Source organism: Erythrolamprus reginae, chromosome 1 (assembly GCF_031021105.1).
Source record: "Erythrolamprus reginae isolate rEryReg1 chromosome 1, rEryReg1.hap1, whole genome shotgun sequence".
Taxonomy (NCBI): domain Eukaryota; kingdom Metazoa; phylum Chordata; class Lepidosauria; order Squamata; family Dipsadidae; genus Erythrolamprus; species Erythrolamprus reginae.
Window position 1 is genome coordinate 115,377,196 of NC_091950.1, and position 18,770 is coordinate 115,395,965.

The window sequence follows — 18,770 nt, forward strand, 5'->3', positions numbered from 1 at the left end:
CTTTATGACAGAATCCTCAGTAGCGTAAAATTGGAATAATAATAAAAGCTTTATATTGCCTCCCATCCCCTTGGAAACAAGAACAAACAGAACGTCTTCATATTTAGTACCCATTGCCATTTCAGAATAAATAATACAACAGGAGAAATTTTTTTTACCATACTAATTCATTTTGGATCTTATTTTTCATTAATTATATTACTCATGGATTTCAAAAAAATATTTTAGAATAATCATATTATTAATGTGGATTATATCAAAATATATAAAAATAATATAGATGCATCTTCTAAAACAGTGGTTCCCTACCTTTGCAGCTTGGTGACTCAGCTGGGGTTGGAGGGAGGGGAACTAAGCTGCGTAAGCAGTGGGCTGGTGGGCATGCATGCATGCATGCAGCCCTTATGTGAGTGGCGGGCTAGCATATATGCAGCTCAATTTGTGCGAGTCCTCGCCAGCCCGCTGCTCATGCAAGTTGAACTGCATGCATGCATGCATATGGTCTGTCTAGTCATTCATGTGGCCCAATTTCTAATAGGCCACAACATTGTAGTGGGCCACAGGCCAGAGGTTGGGGACCTTTGTTGTACAAAAGTTAGTGAATCCACAGATTCTTTAAATGAAAAATTTAAGATGTTACAGGAATATTGCTTGGAGCTAATGAATCAGAAGTGGCTCTTGGGATAATAAGAACTACTTCTTCTGTTACACATCACTTACCTCTGCAATTTTTAATCTGTTACCATCTGTTAATCCAGGATTTCAGCCCTGGATTAAAGCCAAAATTGCTCCCAAACACACTCTTAAAATCAGGTTCTAATCAGAATTCTAAATAGAGGTCCAGAGCATCTCAGAACTGTTTTAATCACAGCTGGCCTCAGTTATATATAATACCTAATACATAGTATCTAATTATAGGAGAAGTGCAATTTGACCAGGGGAAAATGGTAAGAGGTATAGATCAAAGGTTGGCAAACTCTACCTATGAAGAAGGTTTTTCCTAGAACTGAAGACTATCTAACACCAGAATCATTGAAAAACATGTAACACAGTATATATCCTGTGTCATGAAATTTAACATACTGTTGTCCCATTAAAAATCACATTATTAAATCTAAATGTATTTATATATTAAATATGTTATATATTTTTATTTATTGAAAGGATTTATATGTTTGTCTACCTCAAAAAGCAATCCAAGGTGGCTCACAATGACTAATAAAAAGACGAATAAAGCTAATCAAACAGGAATAAAACCATCTGAAACTACTGCTGGGGGGAACAGCCAGGTCTTCATACCCTTCTGAATGGCTAACAGGGTAGAGGTCTCAGATCTCAGATGGAAAAGTATTCCAAAGACCTGGGCAACTGCAGTCCCACAAATAATGTGGCCCTCTGCCAGGTAAGATTTTAAAGATGATAACTGCTCCTTGAACTGCACCTAGAAACCGAGTGAATGACTGTGCAGCTCACAAAATAATAATGTAATGTGGGCAAACCGTGAGTAGCAATTCTGAACTGCCCATGCTGCTGCATTCTGGCCCAGCTGCAGTTTCTGATAGTCTTTAAAAGCAGCCCCATGTAATGAACATTGCAATAATCCAGCTATGAATACCACAATTCCTACGGGATCGCCTTCTGCCGCACGAATCCCAGCAACCGGTCAGGTCCCACAGAGTTGGCCTTCTCAAGGTCCCATCAACTAGACAATGTTGGTTAGTGGGACCTAGGGGAAGAGCCATCTCTGTGGGGGCCTGGCCCTCTGGAATCAACTCCCCCGGAGATTCGTACTGCCCCCACACTTCTTGCCTTCTGCAAGAGTCTTAAGACTCATTTATGCCGCCAGGCTTGGGGCTATTAGATTCTTTCCCCCTGGCCGATGAAATGTGCTGAGAGAAAGTTGATTGAATGGGAATGATTGATTTTTAATGGCTTGGGTTTTTTAGATTTTATATTTAATTAATTGGATCTAAAATGTTATATGTTGTTTTATTATATGTTGTAAACCACCCCAAGTCCTTGGAGAGGGGCAGCATAAAATTCCAATAAATAAATAAATAATAAATAAATAAATGTAAGCTGGCGCAAGGGTCTCCAACCTTGGCAACATTGAGACTTGTGGACTTCAACTCCCAAAATTGGGAGGAACTCTGGGAATTCAAGTCCACAAGTCTTAAAGTTGTCAAGGTTGGAGAGCCCTGAACTAACAGGTATTCAAGACAATATAGCACAAAGCATGTCCAAAAGTTGATGGATAGCTGAAAAGAAACAGAAATGCCGAAATACAAGATCCCCTCTGAGAACTGAGATAGCAGTACTAACTTTTGTATATACATCTACAGAATTATAAAATTCTTCACTTGAGTCTTGAACACTTCAAAGCTGATATACATTGTGAAGAAAGGAAGAGAAAATTTAAATATAATATAATGTTGAGTTTATTTCCGCAAAGCTCATATTTGTGTAATATAAAACTAATGACCCTTAAATAGGCTCCATAAGTTTATTATGAAAACTATAAGAAATGAATATTTAAAGAAAGAATAGATGAAAGGATTCAATATTATTTTATATAGTTAAAATGAGAATTAAAAGATGTAATTTTTTTGTTTTTGAATTGTAAGGGTTTTTTTAAATTTTATCTTTTAATCAGAGTTTAGCAGGTTCCGATCAGTTCTGGAAACTGGTAGTGGAAATTTTGAGTAGTTCAGAGAACCGGTAAATGCCATCTCTGGTTGGCTCTACCTCCATCTATTCTCTATCTCCCAAATCCCAGCTGATCGGGAGGAAATGGGGAATTCATTCATTCATTCTTTCATTCATTCATTATTTGACTTACATGCCGCCCTTCTTCGAGGACTCAGGGCGGCTTACATTTTGCAGTAACCTTCCCCTGGAGTGGGGAGGGAATGGAGATTTTACAGCATCCTTCCACTACCATGCCCCCAAGCCATGCGCCCCACACCATGCCTTGCAAGCCACGCCCACAGAACCAGTAGTAAAAAAAATTGAATCCCACCACTGCTCTTAATGCAGTTTAGTAATTTCATTGCAAATCTGTATTAAATGTATAAGTGTTATCTTCTTTCAATGATCAATATAACCTCCATTTAAGACACCTAGGGAATTCACAACAATTTATTTGTATGAATCTGTTATTTCACATATGTAGAATTAATAAATTATAATTAAATACATTAAATGATACACTTTATGGGGTTATGCTACAATTCATGCATAATATGCCATGATACTTTCTCCTCAGTGGTAAGTGTAGACATCAATCTTTTTATAAAAAACCTGCATAAATGTCACCTCCTTCCTCCCCCTTTCATTAGATTTGGTTAAAACTCCATTTCTCCTTGCAAGCCAGAGGGCTTTTGAGATATTTCACTAAGATCCAGGAAATCAATCTTACATAAAACTGAAGGAAAACATCTAATGTCATTGAACAATAAATATCAACTCTGTCACTAGCTTACCTTTGAGCTGAGGCCTTAGGATGTTTCTCTTCCAGTTTCCTCACCAATGCTACTGTCAGCTGGCAATTCTCGCCTGAGGTAGCTTTAGGCATTAAAGGGGTGTCCAAAGGTCTGGAAAGTTGCTTCTCCTTGCTGTTGCAGTCACTATTTTCTAAAACCTGTGGAATTAACATATGAATCATAACGATTATGTTGACTAAAACTCAGAATTTGAATATAAACCATGAGGAAAATACTTTATTTTTTTTTAAAAAGTAGGATATTTGTATCTTGAGTATTCTCTTTTGTATTGTTGCTCTCTTTTCTGGAGCCATATATGTTAAATGGTAATATTTCCCTTCAATTGATTTTCCTCTGAAAAAAAGCCAGTTGCTCTGACCTCCTTCTGATTCTGGTGTGGAACAGAGATGTCTTCTGAGTTGTCATCTATCTTTTGATGAAGTACAGATTGGGCCTCATGTGTGGAGCATTTGATCTGGACCATATCTTTTATATTTAACTCTTCTAGATAAGTTAGGACAAACTCAGGGTACGCCTGTAGTGAGGAATAAAGGCAGAGTAGTTGCACAAGTATGCAGTCTGTAAACAAACAACCAGTGATATACTAGTAGTTGCATAAGGTCCCACAGAGTTGGCCTTCTCCGGGTCCCGTCGACTAAACAATGCCGTCTGGCGGGACCCAGGGGAAGAGCCTTCTCTGTGGTGGCTCCGACCCTCTGGAACCAGCTCCCCCCAGAGATTAGGATTGCCTCCACCCTCCTTGCCTTTCGGAAACTCCTTAAAACCCACCTCTGCCGTCATGCATGGGGGAATTGAAACATCTCCCCCTTGCCCATGTAGTTTTTGTGTATGATTCGATTGTGTGCTTGTTTTTTATATATTGGGGCTCTTTTGGATTTTTTAACTTAAAACTGTAATTTAGATTACGAAATATTAGATTTGTTACTATGTTTTGTTTCCCATTGTTGTGAGCCGCCCCGAGTCTACGGAGAGGGGTGGCATATAAATCCAATAAATCTAATCTAATATAATCTGTTAGGAGCCACCAAACAGCGCCATAGTGCAGTTCAACTCTGCTCTCAGCTAGCTCACAAAATTCCTGAAGATTTGACTCTTATGAGTCAATAAAGCTGGCTGCAGCACACTACTGCATATAACTGTCAAGTTGGAAGAAAATTGTTGATGCTATTTCTTAATTCCTTTTCTTATTTAAATAGACGTGCATAAGGGGCGTACATAAGTGCACCAACATGCCGCCCATCTCCTGTCCTAATGTCGCCTCTATCTTACTATCACCATGTATATGAATATTACTATTTCTAATGTTCTTCCAATCTTTTATTCATGTATATCTATGTACTTGACAAAACAAACAAACAAATAAAATAAATAAGTACTTTTTCAGGTCATCCTAGACAAAATGAAATAAAAATGCGAGCTAGAAATATTAAATATAACTGAAACATGATTTGCTAAATGTCCTTGGTTTAATCAGCATTACAAACATATACATGGCTTACATCTCATATTCTACATCTAAGTGATTTTCTTCAATTATATGAATCTATCCCAAAAAAAAATTATTTGATTTATTCCTTTAGTTTCTTATGCACAAATCTGCTTCTGTGTTATCATATTCAAACTTCCTTGATATTCCTGCCCTTCCATTTCTTTGAGAGGAAACAGCTAGAAATGGTTGCAGTATCCTCTTCAATTAAAAAACATATATTACGTGGAATAAGAATTGAAAGTGAATCCATTATAAAAGTAGAGTATATGCTTTCAGCTGTATTCTTTTGATGTCACCTTTAGGAATGAAATGTTTACTGCTGTAAATGTTTATTACTGTACCAATTTGAACTTTCTAGTAATTCATTGATTATAGAATATATAGTTTGAAAAGAGGCAGTAAATTCAAGGCAATGTAATTCTGCATTTTCTTATTTCTTCTCTCTTCTTCTTCAACGAGGTAAGAATTAGCTCATTAAAATAATATTGTCATATTTAAGACTACTATCTTCCATTTCAATGAATGTGTTTATTTATAAAAGATATGTGTCTTTTTTCTAATTATATTGTTTCTATACAAGTTATAAAGTTATAAAATAGGGGTGTCCTATTAATACATACATATGCTCAAATCACCTTTAATAAAAAATTCTATATATGTTTTATGTAACCTTGTGGCTCTTTGCTGTTGGCTCAACTGGGTATAAGAGACCAGTAACTGACTGTAACCCACTAGCTTTAAAAATATAGTTTGGATCCTCTCCACTGACATTCATTCGATAGGTTTTGCTCCACAGCATTAGGTTAAACACCCACCACTCCTATTGAAGCTGGCACTTGAAGATATTTTTCAGAGAAAATTCAGGGACAAGTGAAGCTGATTCCCCAAAATCTATTGTCAAGAGATGATACTTCAATTGCTAGCATCCAGGAAGAAGCCCTTTCAAGTGCTACTATTGTACTGAAGTAGCTCCTCCACAGAAACCAGGTGTCATCTGTAAGAAGTGAACAACTCTAATGGGTGAGAGCTTTGAGGTATGCTTGATGTTTACCAGACTTCAAGAAAACGTCTGATAAAGTAACACTGATGTTTAAACGTGCATTAATGTCTGAATGAGATTTCTTAAAGAACTTATAAGCAAAATAAATTAAAGATATGATAAGAAAAATGGAAATATGGCTAAACATCTTTCACTATATATGTTTTTACTCTTTATCATTGCAAAGAATAGAATTTTATTGGCCAATTGTGATTGGACACGCAAGGAATTTGTCTTGGTGCATATGCTCTCAGTGTACATAAAAAAAAGATACGTTCGTCGAGAATCGTAAGTTACAGCACTTAATGAAAGTCCAGGTACAAATAAGCAATCAAATCATTTTAGGAACCAGGCAATATAAATTATAATGATACAAGCAACAAAGTTAAGTCATACAGTCATTGTGAGAGGAGATGGATGATGGAAATGATGGCCTTCAGATATGCCCATAGGTTCACCATCACGGCTATAACCTCTATAGGATTTAATCTGCACCTACATCTTTATGTTGCCTTTAACTGGGGAAGAAATGGCACAGATAATTCTTGGGTTATGATTGTAATTGAGCTTGCTCAATTATTGTCAAGTGTTGAGGTAGCTGTGAACTGCTTTACGTAATGATCCCGGATCTCTGCTCTCATGATGCAGTTGTTAAAAGAACATACATAGCTTAGGGCCAGACCACCTTCTACCAGCAACTGGTAAGGGTCCACAAAGTTGGTCTTCACTGGGTCCCATTAGCTAAACAGTGTCGGCTGCTGGGACTTCTCTGTGGCTGCCCCAGTTCTCTGGAACCAGTTACCTCCTGAGATCCTGATTACCCCCACCCTATTAGCCTTCCAGAAAGTGGTAAAGACCTGGCTTTTCTGATAGGCTAGGACTGTTGTTCTTATGGTGGTACCCAGTGAGTTCCAGCCATGAATGGTATGCAGGGGTTTAATTGTTTGTATTGTAAATTTTTTTTAAACTGTTTTTAGAGTTTGTACAATTATTGATGTTTTATATTTTTGCCTAGAGTCCTTAGGGAATTGGGCAGTATGGAAATTGAATGAATGAATGAATGAATGAATGAATGAATGAATGAATGAATGAATGAATATAGTAAGAATACAAGCAACAAATTTATAGTCATATATTCATTAAGTATTGTACCTCATGATTCTTGACAAATGTATCTTTTCTTTTATATACACTGAGAGCATATGCACCAAAGACAAATTCCTTGTGTGTCCAATCACACTTGGCCAATAAAAAATTCTATTCTATTCTATTTATGATCTTACAATTTATCAACATTGTTAATATTTTTGACTTTATTTTCATCATTTTTTCATGAATATTAGCATGTAGAGCATTCTAAATGAATGCCTTTATATACGTACATGAACATGAATATATTGTATATTGGACAAAGAATAAAATAAAAATAAATAAATAAAATGAATGAGTTTGAAAAGAAAAAGAAGAAAAAGAAAACAGCACTGTAGGCTTAAAACCACAATTGAGCCCAAAATGTACATTGCCAAGTGAGACACTTGTTAAGTGGGTTTTTACAACCCCATTTTACGACCTTTCTTGCCACACTTGTTAAATTAATCACCGCAGTTTTTAACTTAGTAATGTGGTTGTTACATGAATCTGGCTTCTCCATTGACTTTGCTTGTCAGAAAGTCACAAAAGGTGATCACATGACACTGGGACACTGCAATTGTCATAAACATGACTCATAAACAGGGGTGGGCAGCAGTCAGGACGGAGTGGAGCACAGTTCCACCAGTGGGAATTTATTTATTTATTTATTTAATCTATTTGTATGCCGCCCCTCTCTGAGGACTCGGGGCAGGTCACAATATAAAGAAAGATGTGTGCCCAGCTCCAGCTGACCATCCCACCCTCCCATCCGCATCCTCCTCAAAAAGCGGCAGGGAGACCAGCACCGGCAGGAGTTGCAGGGGGCCCATTTCCTCCCCCATCTTTTCTCAACAGCTGATTGGCACCCGTTCGCCTAGCTACCCAGCCTGAGGCGGGGAGTGACCGAGGAAGCAGAGCGTGGGAAACGTGAAACTGATTGTCCCCCCAGAGAGTGACATTGGTGAGGTTGTAAGTCAAGGACTTAACAGTTCACTTGAACTATGATGATCGTTCAAGCCACTTCTACCTGGTCACATGGTCAGCAAGCCACTCCTACCCAGTCACATGACTATCAAGCCACACCCACAAAATAAGCCACACGTACAGTGTGGCAGTAAAAAAATTGGCTGTCCATTACTGCTCATAAACATGAGTCATTTGACAAGTGTCTGAATTTTGATTACATGACCATGGAGTTGTAATTAAAAGCAACAGTTCTAAGTGTGAAAAATGGTCATAAGTCACTTTTTTCAGTGCTTGAATGGTCACTAAATGAGGTGTTTTAAGTTAAGGGCTACCTGTATTACACAGATTTCTTGCTCAACTCTTCCCTTTTACATTACTGATTGCTGGGTCTTGGTAAACCTATGACAGAAGTAATGGTTCCCTGAGTTAATGTTTCCAGAATATGAATTTGCGCTAAGTCATTTAAGGGCAATAGGAACCCTGCTCTTTTATCAAGTTTTGTTTAATTTCTAATTCATTTTTGGTAGGTTTTGTTAAGGAGGCTTTATTATTCTACATGTGCAGAAGCAAAATCTCACTAAGACACATGCACCCACATGCTGGAGCCACAAAGCTGCATGCACAGCGCAGGAGCAGCAACCCCCCACCTGAATGTAACATGGAACTATCACCGGCAGATGCATTTCATATGCAGTTACAGATGACTCAAATTCAGCCACCCTGACATGGATTTTAGCCCTTTCTTTCATAATTAAATTTTCACATTCACTTCCATACATGTATTGATCAAACCACTAGGCAAGATCATAATACCTCTGTTCAGATTTATATTCCTTCTACATTCCAGGTTAGAAATTTCCCATTCACACTTTTTTGACATGCAAGGACATAAGGGATAGGGTCTGCATTAGCAGTATCACAAAGCATGTTTCATCAATTTCCTGCTGTGGATGCCTATAAATAAAATACTAGAAAATTTAAAAATTTAGAATTCCTGGGCCTGTTCTCTAGATCAGTAGCAATAACCCTGAAGACAATCAATGACTTCATGACACATTGCTCAGTACAAATAAAACCAATTAAAGCACTTTCCAAGTGCTAAAGTCTGTTCAGAGGTTTTCGATTGCATGATCCAACAATAGCCCCTTGGGTCACCCGAATCTCTTGCGTGTATTATACAATACGCAGGAAAGTTTTGAGATATGGGATGGGTTTATAATAGAAAGCATAGTCCTATCATCACTGAGTAGGAATTCCTATGAATTAGGGAAACCATCTTCACTGAGAAGGATAGATAAGCAAATAAAATCAAATAAATCTCTAGATTACAAAGCTTGTACAAAAGACGTTAAAACAGACAAGATGGTGCTTATAGCATCGTGATCAAACTCTGACCTCTCTATTTTTCTCCCTCCCTCTGTGTGTGGGTATACACACATACACGTATTTGATCATGATGTGATAAGCACCATCTTGCCTGTTTTAATTTCTCCTGCAGAACCTTTATAACCTAGCCATTTATTTACAATGTACAGTCACAGAAATGGTTTAAAAGAAGCAGATCGTCCAGTAAAGGCCAACTTTTTTTAACACCAGAGTTCCCTTTTCTTTCTTTTTTTTGCCCTTGCCACAATTTTATCCAATGTTGTCCCTGCTTTTCTTTTTCCAGTGAAATAATTCATTCTCTTCACCACCCCGCCAACCTGATTCTCCTCTCCACTTTTCCCCCTGTCTATTAGGGAAAAGAAAGATTTATGTGCATATGTACCTATGTGTTTCTTTGTGTTGAGTGTTATGCATATAGCAGAAAATGGTTGAATTATGCAGATCAGAGATCAATCATTTTTTTACATAGAGCATTTTATGTTAAGGCAATTCGTTTCTAATCCAAAATTATTATTTATATTATGGAGGATGCCCTCTTTTTTGCAGTTTGCCTTCCAGCAATCATACACACAAACACAATACTTGTACAGAATTTCTGTCCATTGTAAAAGTAATTTTTGGAATTGAACTTTTCTTATTCATAGTTACACATATAATATCCTTTTCAGAACAGCAAATACATTTGCCAACCTTAATGCTTGTTCATCAATGGTTCTGAAGGGTGAACCATGTTGAGATATTTCAAGATTGCATTTGTCCTAGCACAGAGAGTATAATGATCAAATCTACACTGCAAGTTTTGTTGAGTTTTCCATTATGTCATATATGATTTGAAATATTTGAAATAATATTCTCTCCCCTTGTTAACCAAGTCACTCTTTCTGTTACTTGTTCAGTTATGATAACTATAAGGAAAGCCTGGATATAAATATTATTTGATAGATCACTTTCATGTTCAAAAACTATTAGCTCTAATTTTAATATTATATTATTATTTATTATTATTTATTAGATTTGCATGCTGCCCCTCTCCGAAGACTCGGGGCGGATCACAGGATACAATATAAAACAGTGAATACAAAACAAATCTAATTAATTAAAAAACTACGTAAGCTAAAAAACCAGTATATTAAAATCAATCAAACAATTCAATCGCAGTCATACATCACATTTATTGGCCAACAGGTCTAGATCTAATTGCCCAAAGTCTGGCAACATAAGTGAGTTTTGAGACTCTTGCGAAAGGCAAGGAGAGTGGGGGCAGTGAGAATCTCTGGGGGGAGCTGATTCCAGAGGGCCAGGGTCCCCACAGAGAAGGCTCTTCCCCTAGGTCCCACCAAACAACATTGTCTGGTTGACGGGACCTGGAAAAGGCCAACTCTGTGAGACCTAACCAGCCTCTGGGATTCATACGGCAGAAGGCGGTCCCTTAAGTATGTTTTATTCATACATTGAATAAATATGTACCATACTTTGTCCTATGCCTGCAGACAAATACATATATAAAGATACACACACACACTTTAGGGTACAGATAATCTCCTCAACTGATTTCAGTTGTAATTAAGAAATGGGAAGATTGACATTACACATGATTTCTATTCCTCTTTTTCTTTCTCATATCTTACAATGCGCTTACAGTTTGATTACAAATATTTTTTTTTTCATAAAGCTCAAATCGCATAATTTTAGATACAATTGGATTTGGAACAGATACCTTAAGCAGATTTTTAAAAACACAATAAAATCCACCACTTGCAATTATCAATAAAGTGAAAGTATCAAGTTTCAGAAGTTTATGAGGAATATTTTAATCAAATGCTTTTAAGATATTTTTAGAAGCCAAGTAGAGAACATGCAAAAGTAAAAATAACATTTAATTATTCATGAAACAGACTTTCAATAATGCTGTATATATATGTATCACATGTATTTGCTGATTTTTTTTTTTTAATTAAGGGAGACTAGGATAGCGCTATTTCGGCCTTGTTCTGGCCTATACACACACACACACACGCACACACACACAGACACATATGCTGACTCTGTTAAAAAGTTCTATTGCTAACATGTTGTAAGCCGCCCTGAGTCTAAGGAGAAGGGCGGCATAAAAAATCAAATCAATCAATAAATAAATACATACATACAAACATACATTCATACATACATACATACATACATACATACATACATACATACATACATACATTGATGGATGCCAGGCAAAAATAAATTATAAATTATTATATTAATACAGTATTTAAATATATATTTACATTTACACACCTTAGAATGAATAGAACCATCATTTCCAAATTCCCAGTACTGATATATATTGTTTTTGTCTCTGAAAGAAAAATGCTTCTTAAGTTAAGAAATCTCTAAACCACAAAAATAAACTATTTATAGCACAATTCACACCATATGCCCTAAATATGCTTTATTTAGGAAATATATCAGACTTGATTGTAGTGTTCCAATTAGTGAACTGTATTCTAAATGAGAAGGCAAGACATTATAAAGTTGCCTGGATGGTACTGAACAAGTCATTAACTCTGTTCATACAAATTTGTTGTGAAAATAGAAATAAACTATTCCTCCATCTTGAACCCCATGGAGGAAATTGAGATGTAAATGAAACAAAAGCATATACATTATCTATGACTGAATTGTAGACTATTCACTAAGATACCTAGTTCCATACCATGCATACTTCAAATCCATTGTCAAGATGTTGAGTCCTTATTAAGTTCTGTGCAGAAAGGAAACAAATCTGTAACAAATTATTTCCTAATTATTTCAGAAAGAACTTTCAAAGATGGTTAAAATATTTAAAAGCAACAAACATCTAATAAAAGTCTATAATCTAGAGGCTAAGTATAATTTAGATCACATATATTTTCCACTAAATCATCTGAAACCCGATCAATGGATAACAGTCCATTTCATCTCAATAATTGTAGAATATATTGCATCAGTACCTTTTCTGCAGGGTTAATTTATAGCCCTCAAGAGGTCTGCCATCCTGCATCATAGCTCTGATTGGATGACCAACAGACAGGCTGCCTTGTGCCATAGCTCGACTTACAATCTTCCCAGCCTTTCAATGAATGGGGGAAAGGGGGTATGAATAAGTGAAAAGAACCAGAAAATTCAACAATGTGTTACAAATAGAGAGGTCATTATGCCTGGATAACTCAGGATATTAACAGTTGGAAAAACTGAAATACTATCCACAACTTAGCAGTCAATGAGCCTTGCTCAGAATCAGTGATCGTCTGTACGACAAGGGTGGCATTTTACAGTTCAGTGCAAAATAGAAGAGACCCTTGATATCTTCATTTGTCTTTTCCCTCTGCATATTTCACAGTGCAGTGATTTAGGGTCCATAACGTGTCACTTACCATGCTTATAACTACTGAGTTTACTTGAAATATGTATGCACAGGGAAAAAAGTTCAGTGAACTGCAAAGACTGCAACACATCTAATAGTCATTGAGTCAATTTAAAGTTTTACCTCAAGTCTAAAAGAATGTTGGTTAAACATCCATAACCACATCTGTTTAAATAAATAACAGCAGTACTTCTGCAATAAGACAACTGCTGTAAGTACAATCACTTTATTGATTTTTTCCCCTTTTTAGGAATTACTGTAAAGCTGTAACCCTAAACTCTAGATTTGGCAGCAACTTCCAACAATATCATTAGGATTTTAGGTAAAAAAAATAACTAATTTGGTATATAGTACAGGTTATAACATTTGTTGTAATCAGGGGATGGATATTAAAATTATATAGGTGGATTATTTGAATTTATTCTCATTATGTATTCTGTCTCATCTTCTGTTAATAGCTCAATTTTCTATTGTGATGTACATTCTCTGTCCTATGATACACAGGATTATGCTTAAGGAACTTTTCCTTTAAGTATTTTGCAAATATGTTGTATGATGCTGGCATTCAATATCATCACTTTACCCAGCAATTACTCGTCTTACTATTACATTAACCTGATGTATTCTGTAAAGAAGCATTTTTGTATCACTATAATTAAGATTTCTGTTAAAATTCTATACATACTAGTAGGTGAGTGGAGCCAATCCAAAATCAGTGACAACTACATCCTTATGCAGGATATTGCCAAGACAAGATTTCCATCAAAATGTACCACCTTTTTACTATTTATTGTTTTCAATAAATCAAAGAATTACCATAAATCATTTGAACGTATTATACATTGCCATGTCTAAATTTCTATAAATCACTATATAGTTTTAATTCTTCTAATTCTATTCTAAATTGTTGATTTATAATGACTAATTTTAATAATTAATGATTGTTATCAATAATTTATATATAATTCTTTAAAATATTCACATTTACTAATGAAAAAAACTAAAATTGTTTCTGATTTTAAAATCTGATTTCTAGTTGATTCTTCCACTTCTCTATAGTGGAATGCATTTGAATGGTGACTCTATAAAAGATGAATGAAATACAAAATTGTTGAAAGAATTAAAAATATAGATACACTTTGGTGCAAGCCACAATAACATGACTACACAAATAGTACAGAACATAATCTATAGCATTTGAACAGTGACATCCTGATGCATTAGATAGCAGTTGCCCTCCCCCAGACAATCATGTATAACAAACATTTGAATTATGAACACATTATTAAATCTTTTCCAAAAGTACCTTTGTGATGAGCCATATATTTGAAAGAGGCCAGTGTTCTGTGTCTATTGGATTTTGACAGTGATTTCTTTTGGCAGTGCCTTTCCTCATGTTTTCTATGGTAACTGACATGAGGAGAACCATCTGGGGATCAGTCTGCATACCATAAGAGAATTTGATGTTATTTTTTTTTCTTTGATAGCCGTAAAGGTAACAACAGATCTGATTCAACATAAAGCATTTTTATACTGTGTGATAAAAACAGTTTATTTATTTATTTATTTTATTTATTTATTGGATTTATATGCCGCCCCTTTCCAAAGACTCGGGGCAGCTAACAGCAATCATAAAACAGTGTACAATAATAATCCAATACTAAAAGCGATTAAAACCCCCTTAATATAAAAAACCAAACATACATACAAACATACCATGCATAAAATTGTAAAGGCCTAGGGGTTTTAAGTAGCTTACGAAAGGCAAGGAGGGTGGGGGCAATTCTAATCTCTGGGGGAAGTTGGTTGCAGAGGGCCAGGGCCACCACAGAGAAGGCTCTTCCCCTGGGTCCAGCCAAGCGGCATTGTTTAGTTGACGGGACCCGGAGAAGACCCACTCTGTGGGACCTAACTGGTCACTGGGATTCGTACAGCAGAAGGCGGTCCCTGAGATAATCTGGTCCGGTGCCATGAAGGGCTTTATAGGTCATAACCAACACTTTGAATTGTGACCGGAAACTGATCGGCAACCAATGCAGACTGCGGAGTGTTGGTGTAACATGGGCATATTTGGGAAAGCCCATGATTGCTCTCGCAGCTGCATTCAGCACGATCTGAAGTTTCCAAACACTTTTCAAAGGTAGCCCCATGTAGAGAGCATTACAGTAGTCGAATCTCGAGGTGATGAGGGCATGAATGACTGTGAGCAATGAGTCCTGGTCCAGATAGGGCCGCAACTGGTGCACCAGGCGAACCTGAGCAAACGTCCCCCTCGCCACAGCTGAAAGATGGTTCTCTAATGTGAGCTGTGGATCGAGGAGGACGCCCAAGTTGTGGACCCTCTCCGAGGGGGTCAATAATTCCCCCCCAGGATTATGGACGGACAGATGGAATTGTCCTTGGGAGGCAGAACCCACAGCCACTCCGTCTTATCCAGGTTGAGTTTAATTGTATCCACTTAAATATGACTGGAAAATCAGCCAAATCAAGTGACATTACAATAGTAAAATCGCTAAGCTACATTACTCGTTTATAACTGGGGTAATGGAGAGGCTATTCAAAGATGTTCTAACTGCTTTGAAAGTCAGTTATGAAAGCTACATTTTATCTTCAGAGCTAGCAATCATTTCGCAGAGGCATATTCAAGGTATCAAAGACACACACTATGGGAAAAGAATGCTCAATTTGATCTACCTGTTAGCCAGCTGCAATAATATTGAGACAAGAAGCCCCACAGTTCTTATACAATGGGAACTAATCCCCAACAAAAGGATGAGGGGTTTAAAGCAACACATGTATTTGCCCTTTCCATTTTATGTTGCTATCAGAGGCAACACAACTGTGGGGAAGATTGTTATAGTTGGAATTAGTGAGGGATAGTATTATGATGCGCATAACTCCTGCTGAAAGTCCCTGTGTCCTCTTAGTCACACCACTGGCTTTAATCTTATCATGTTTGATTTTGTGGTGTACTGGGGAGGAAATCTTGTTCCTTTGTATTTATTTGAGGTTGGTACCCAGCACTAATACCATGCTGTGTTTCAAGAGATACAATGCTGGATATTACCTGGGATAAAAACCTGTATAAGAAAGCAACACCGTATTCTTCTAACCCAGCTTCAGATTCCCAGGAATGTGGAGCAAGGATGTAACAGATAGTATAAATAATTATATTAAGTATCACTTCTTTGGATACATAAGTCCTTCCATCTTGTTCTTAAATATATTCTATTATATTACATAGTAGAGAAAAGCAGTGAAGGGCTACCAAAAGTTTTACTACCACACTGTGGGCATGGCTTATGTAGGATACCCTGCATTTTCTTTCAACATCTTTCAGTGCAAATTGGTTGCTTCAGGGTAGAGCTCCATTTTTGCTACCCCACTGCATTCCCCCTGTCCGGGCAGCAGCCCACCCATGGAGAAAAGTGTTATGTCATAACATGAATTGGACCATCTGATTCATTAATCAGTAATTAACCTCCTTTGATTACTATTTTACACTGCAGGAATTTCCATGAGCCATAGCTTTTGGAAAATATCGTCCAATCCTATGCCAGAATAGATAATTTAGTGATTTCAGCCACCCAGATGGTTATCACCTTTCCCTTAAATCCAATGTGTGTACAGTGATCCCCCGGTTATTGCGTCCCCGACCATTGCGAACAGGGTAATTTGCGATTTTTCAACCCGGAAGTCAAAATACCATCTACGCATGCGTGCCCTTTTTTTTCTATGGGCACGCATGCGTAGATGGCAACCGGGAGATCAGCTGCTGGGCGGCTTCCCTGGGTCTTCCCCCTCTTGCTGGCATCAGCGAGGAGTTTCCCCACCGCCCACACAAACTCCTCGCTGCCGCTCGCCCGCCCTTCGCCTGCCCACGCCGTTCGCTCCCCCTCTTGCTGGCGGGAGGGCGAGAAGCCCTCCCCAGCACCCGCTCGCCCGCCCTTCGCCGCTCGCCCGCCCTTCGCCCTGGCGGAGAAATTCCAGCCCCCACCTGGTCCCGCCCGATCCTCCTCCCTGAGGAAGCTCGCCCTCCCATGGCCGCTTCCTCCACCCTCCATCGCAAGCCCTCGCCACCGCAGCCAACGCGCGCTGCGATCTTCAAGCCCGGCTCCTTTCGGCCCAGCATCCCGGGCCAAGCAGCTGCCTTCCGTGACTGAGCCTGGCTGGCCCGGAAGATCGTAGCGCGCGTTGGCTGCAGCGGCGAGCGAAGCCAAGCCGGCAGCAATGTCGCCGCCGCTGCAGCCAACGCACGCTACGATCTTCCGGGCCAGCCAGGCTCAGTCACGGAAGGCAGCCGCTTGGCCCGGGATGCTGGGCCGAGAGGAGCCGGGCTTGATCCGCTGAGCCTGGCTGGCCCGGAAGATCGTAGCGCGCGTTGGCTGCAGTGGCGGCGACATTGCTGCCGGCTTGGCTTCGCTCGCTCGCCGCTGAGGAGCCAAAGATTGGGGGGCGGCGCGGCGAGCGAGCGAGCAAAGCCAAGCCGGCAGCAATGTCGCCGCCGCTGCAGCCAACGCGCGCTACGATCTTCCGGGCCAGCCAGGCTCAGCGGATCAAGCCCGGCTCCTCTCGGCCCAGCATCGCGGGCCAAGCGGCTGCCTTCCGTGACTGAGCCTGGCTGGCCCGGAAGATCGTAGCGCGCGTTGGCTGCAGCGGCGGCGACATTGCTGCCGGCTTGGCTTCGCTCGCTCGCTCGCCGCTGAGGAGCCGAAGATTGGGGGCGGCGCGGCTCTTTTAAAACATCGCCGCCGACATGGGGGGCTTGCTAGCACCCCCCCAAACCCGGGTTGGGGGTTCGGGGGGTGCTAGCGAGCCCCCCATGTCGGCGGCGATGTTTTAAAAGAGCCGCACCGCCCCCCAATCTTCGGCTCCTCGCTAGCGCTGCGGAAGTTTAAAACACCATCTGCACATGCGCAGATGGTGTTTTTACTTCCGCAGCGCTACTTCGCGAAAACCCGCTCGTTGCGGGGGGTCCTGGAACGGAACCCTCGCAACGAGCGGGGGATCACTGTATAAGGCTTTATTTATTTAATCCATATTACATTTTTAAAAATTAGTTGACATACTGCAAAATAATCCTCATTTTAAAAACTGTATTTGAACCCTACTTAATACTTCATATTGTATGCAATGTTTAAAAAACTAGAGTAGGGAAATTAAACATCAATATTTAAGAAATCCATTAATACAAACACTGTGTTATAAAACAAAAAATTTTCATATTATATACACTGATTTAGTACTTTGTGATTTAAAATTTGGGCCAGTCACTCTTAGCCCAACTCATCTCATAGGGTTGTGATTGTGAAAAGAGGGGGAAAGAGTACAGGATATGTCCAGTGCCTTAAAATAAAAAGGGTAGGATAAATAAATGTAAATCAAATTTTAAACTTCATAAGTAACTATATGGGAAAAATATCTAACACCCATAAGGACATTACTTTCAAGAGCTGTACTTATCAAACAAGACATTGTACTATAATCTGGCTCAGATCACTGAAACATTGTCAGGCTTTCTCAATAGAGATAAAATAGCAACAGGCTATAATTGCCTGGGTTACCTCAATCCTCAGATTTATGAACATGGATTAAACATCACACAGTTGGAAAGGGTTTGAGTGTCAATAAAGAATGAAAAGGAACAGTGAGGTGGTTGAGCATCATTATCTAGGCCCAATGGCAATCATAATGTGTAAGTACCCAGAGCACAAGAATTCTGTCTCTTTAATGTATAATCCTTTTAGTGTTGTGTACAAGTACTAAAGAAAGCCATCAACACCTGACTTTCTCCTTGAAATTAATTTTTATAAAGTTGTCCTTGAATTATGAAATTAGTTCTCAGCAAATGTTAACACATAA

At 38.7% G+C, this 18,770-nt stretch overlaps 1 protein-coding gene across 3 annotated transcripts in view; it reads right to left on the reverse strand.

Moving 5' to 3' along the window:
• Positions 1–18,770, reverse strand: part of DCDC1 (doublecortin domain containing 1) — a 315,249-nt gene that overhangs the window by 131,695 nt on the left and 164,784 nt on the right. For all 3 annotated transcript variants that reach the window (XM_070762118.1, XM_070762110.1, XM_070762129.1), the window contains 5 exons: positions 14,215–14,349; positions 12,496–12,614; positions 11,801–11,861; positions 3,862–4,017; positions 3,483–3,640 (listed from right to left, as the gene is read on the reverse strand). In XM_070762118.1, the coding sequence (XP_070618219.1) occupies positions 3,483–3,640; positions 3,862–4,017; positions 11,801–11,861; positions 12,496–12,614; positions 14,215–14,349 (629 nt within the window). The remainder of the gene's footprint in view (positions 1–3,482; positions 3,641–3,861; positions 4,018–11,800; positions 11,862–12,495; positions 12,615–14,214; positions 14,350–18,770) is intronic.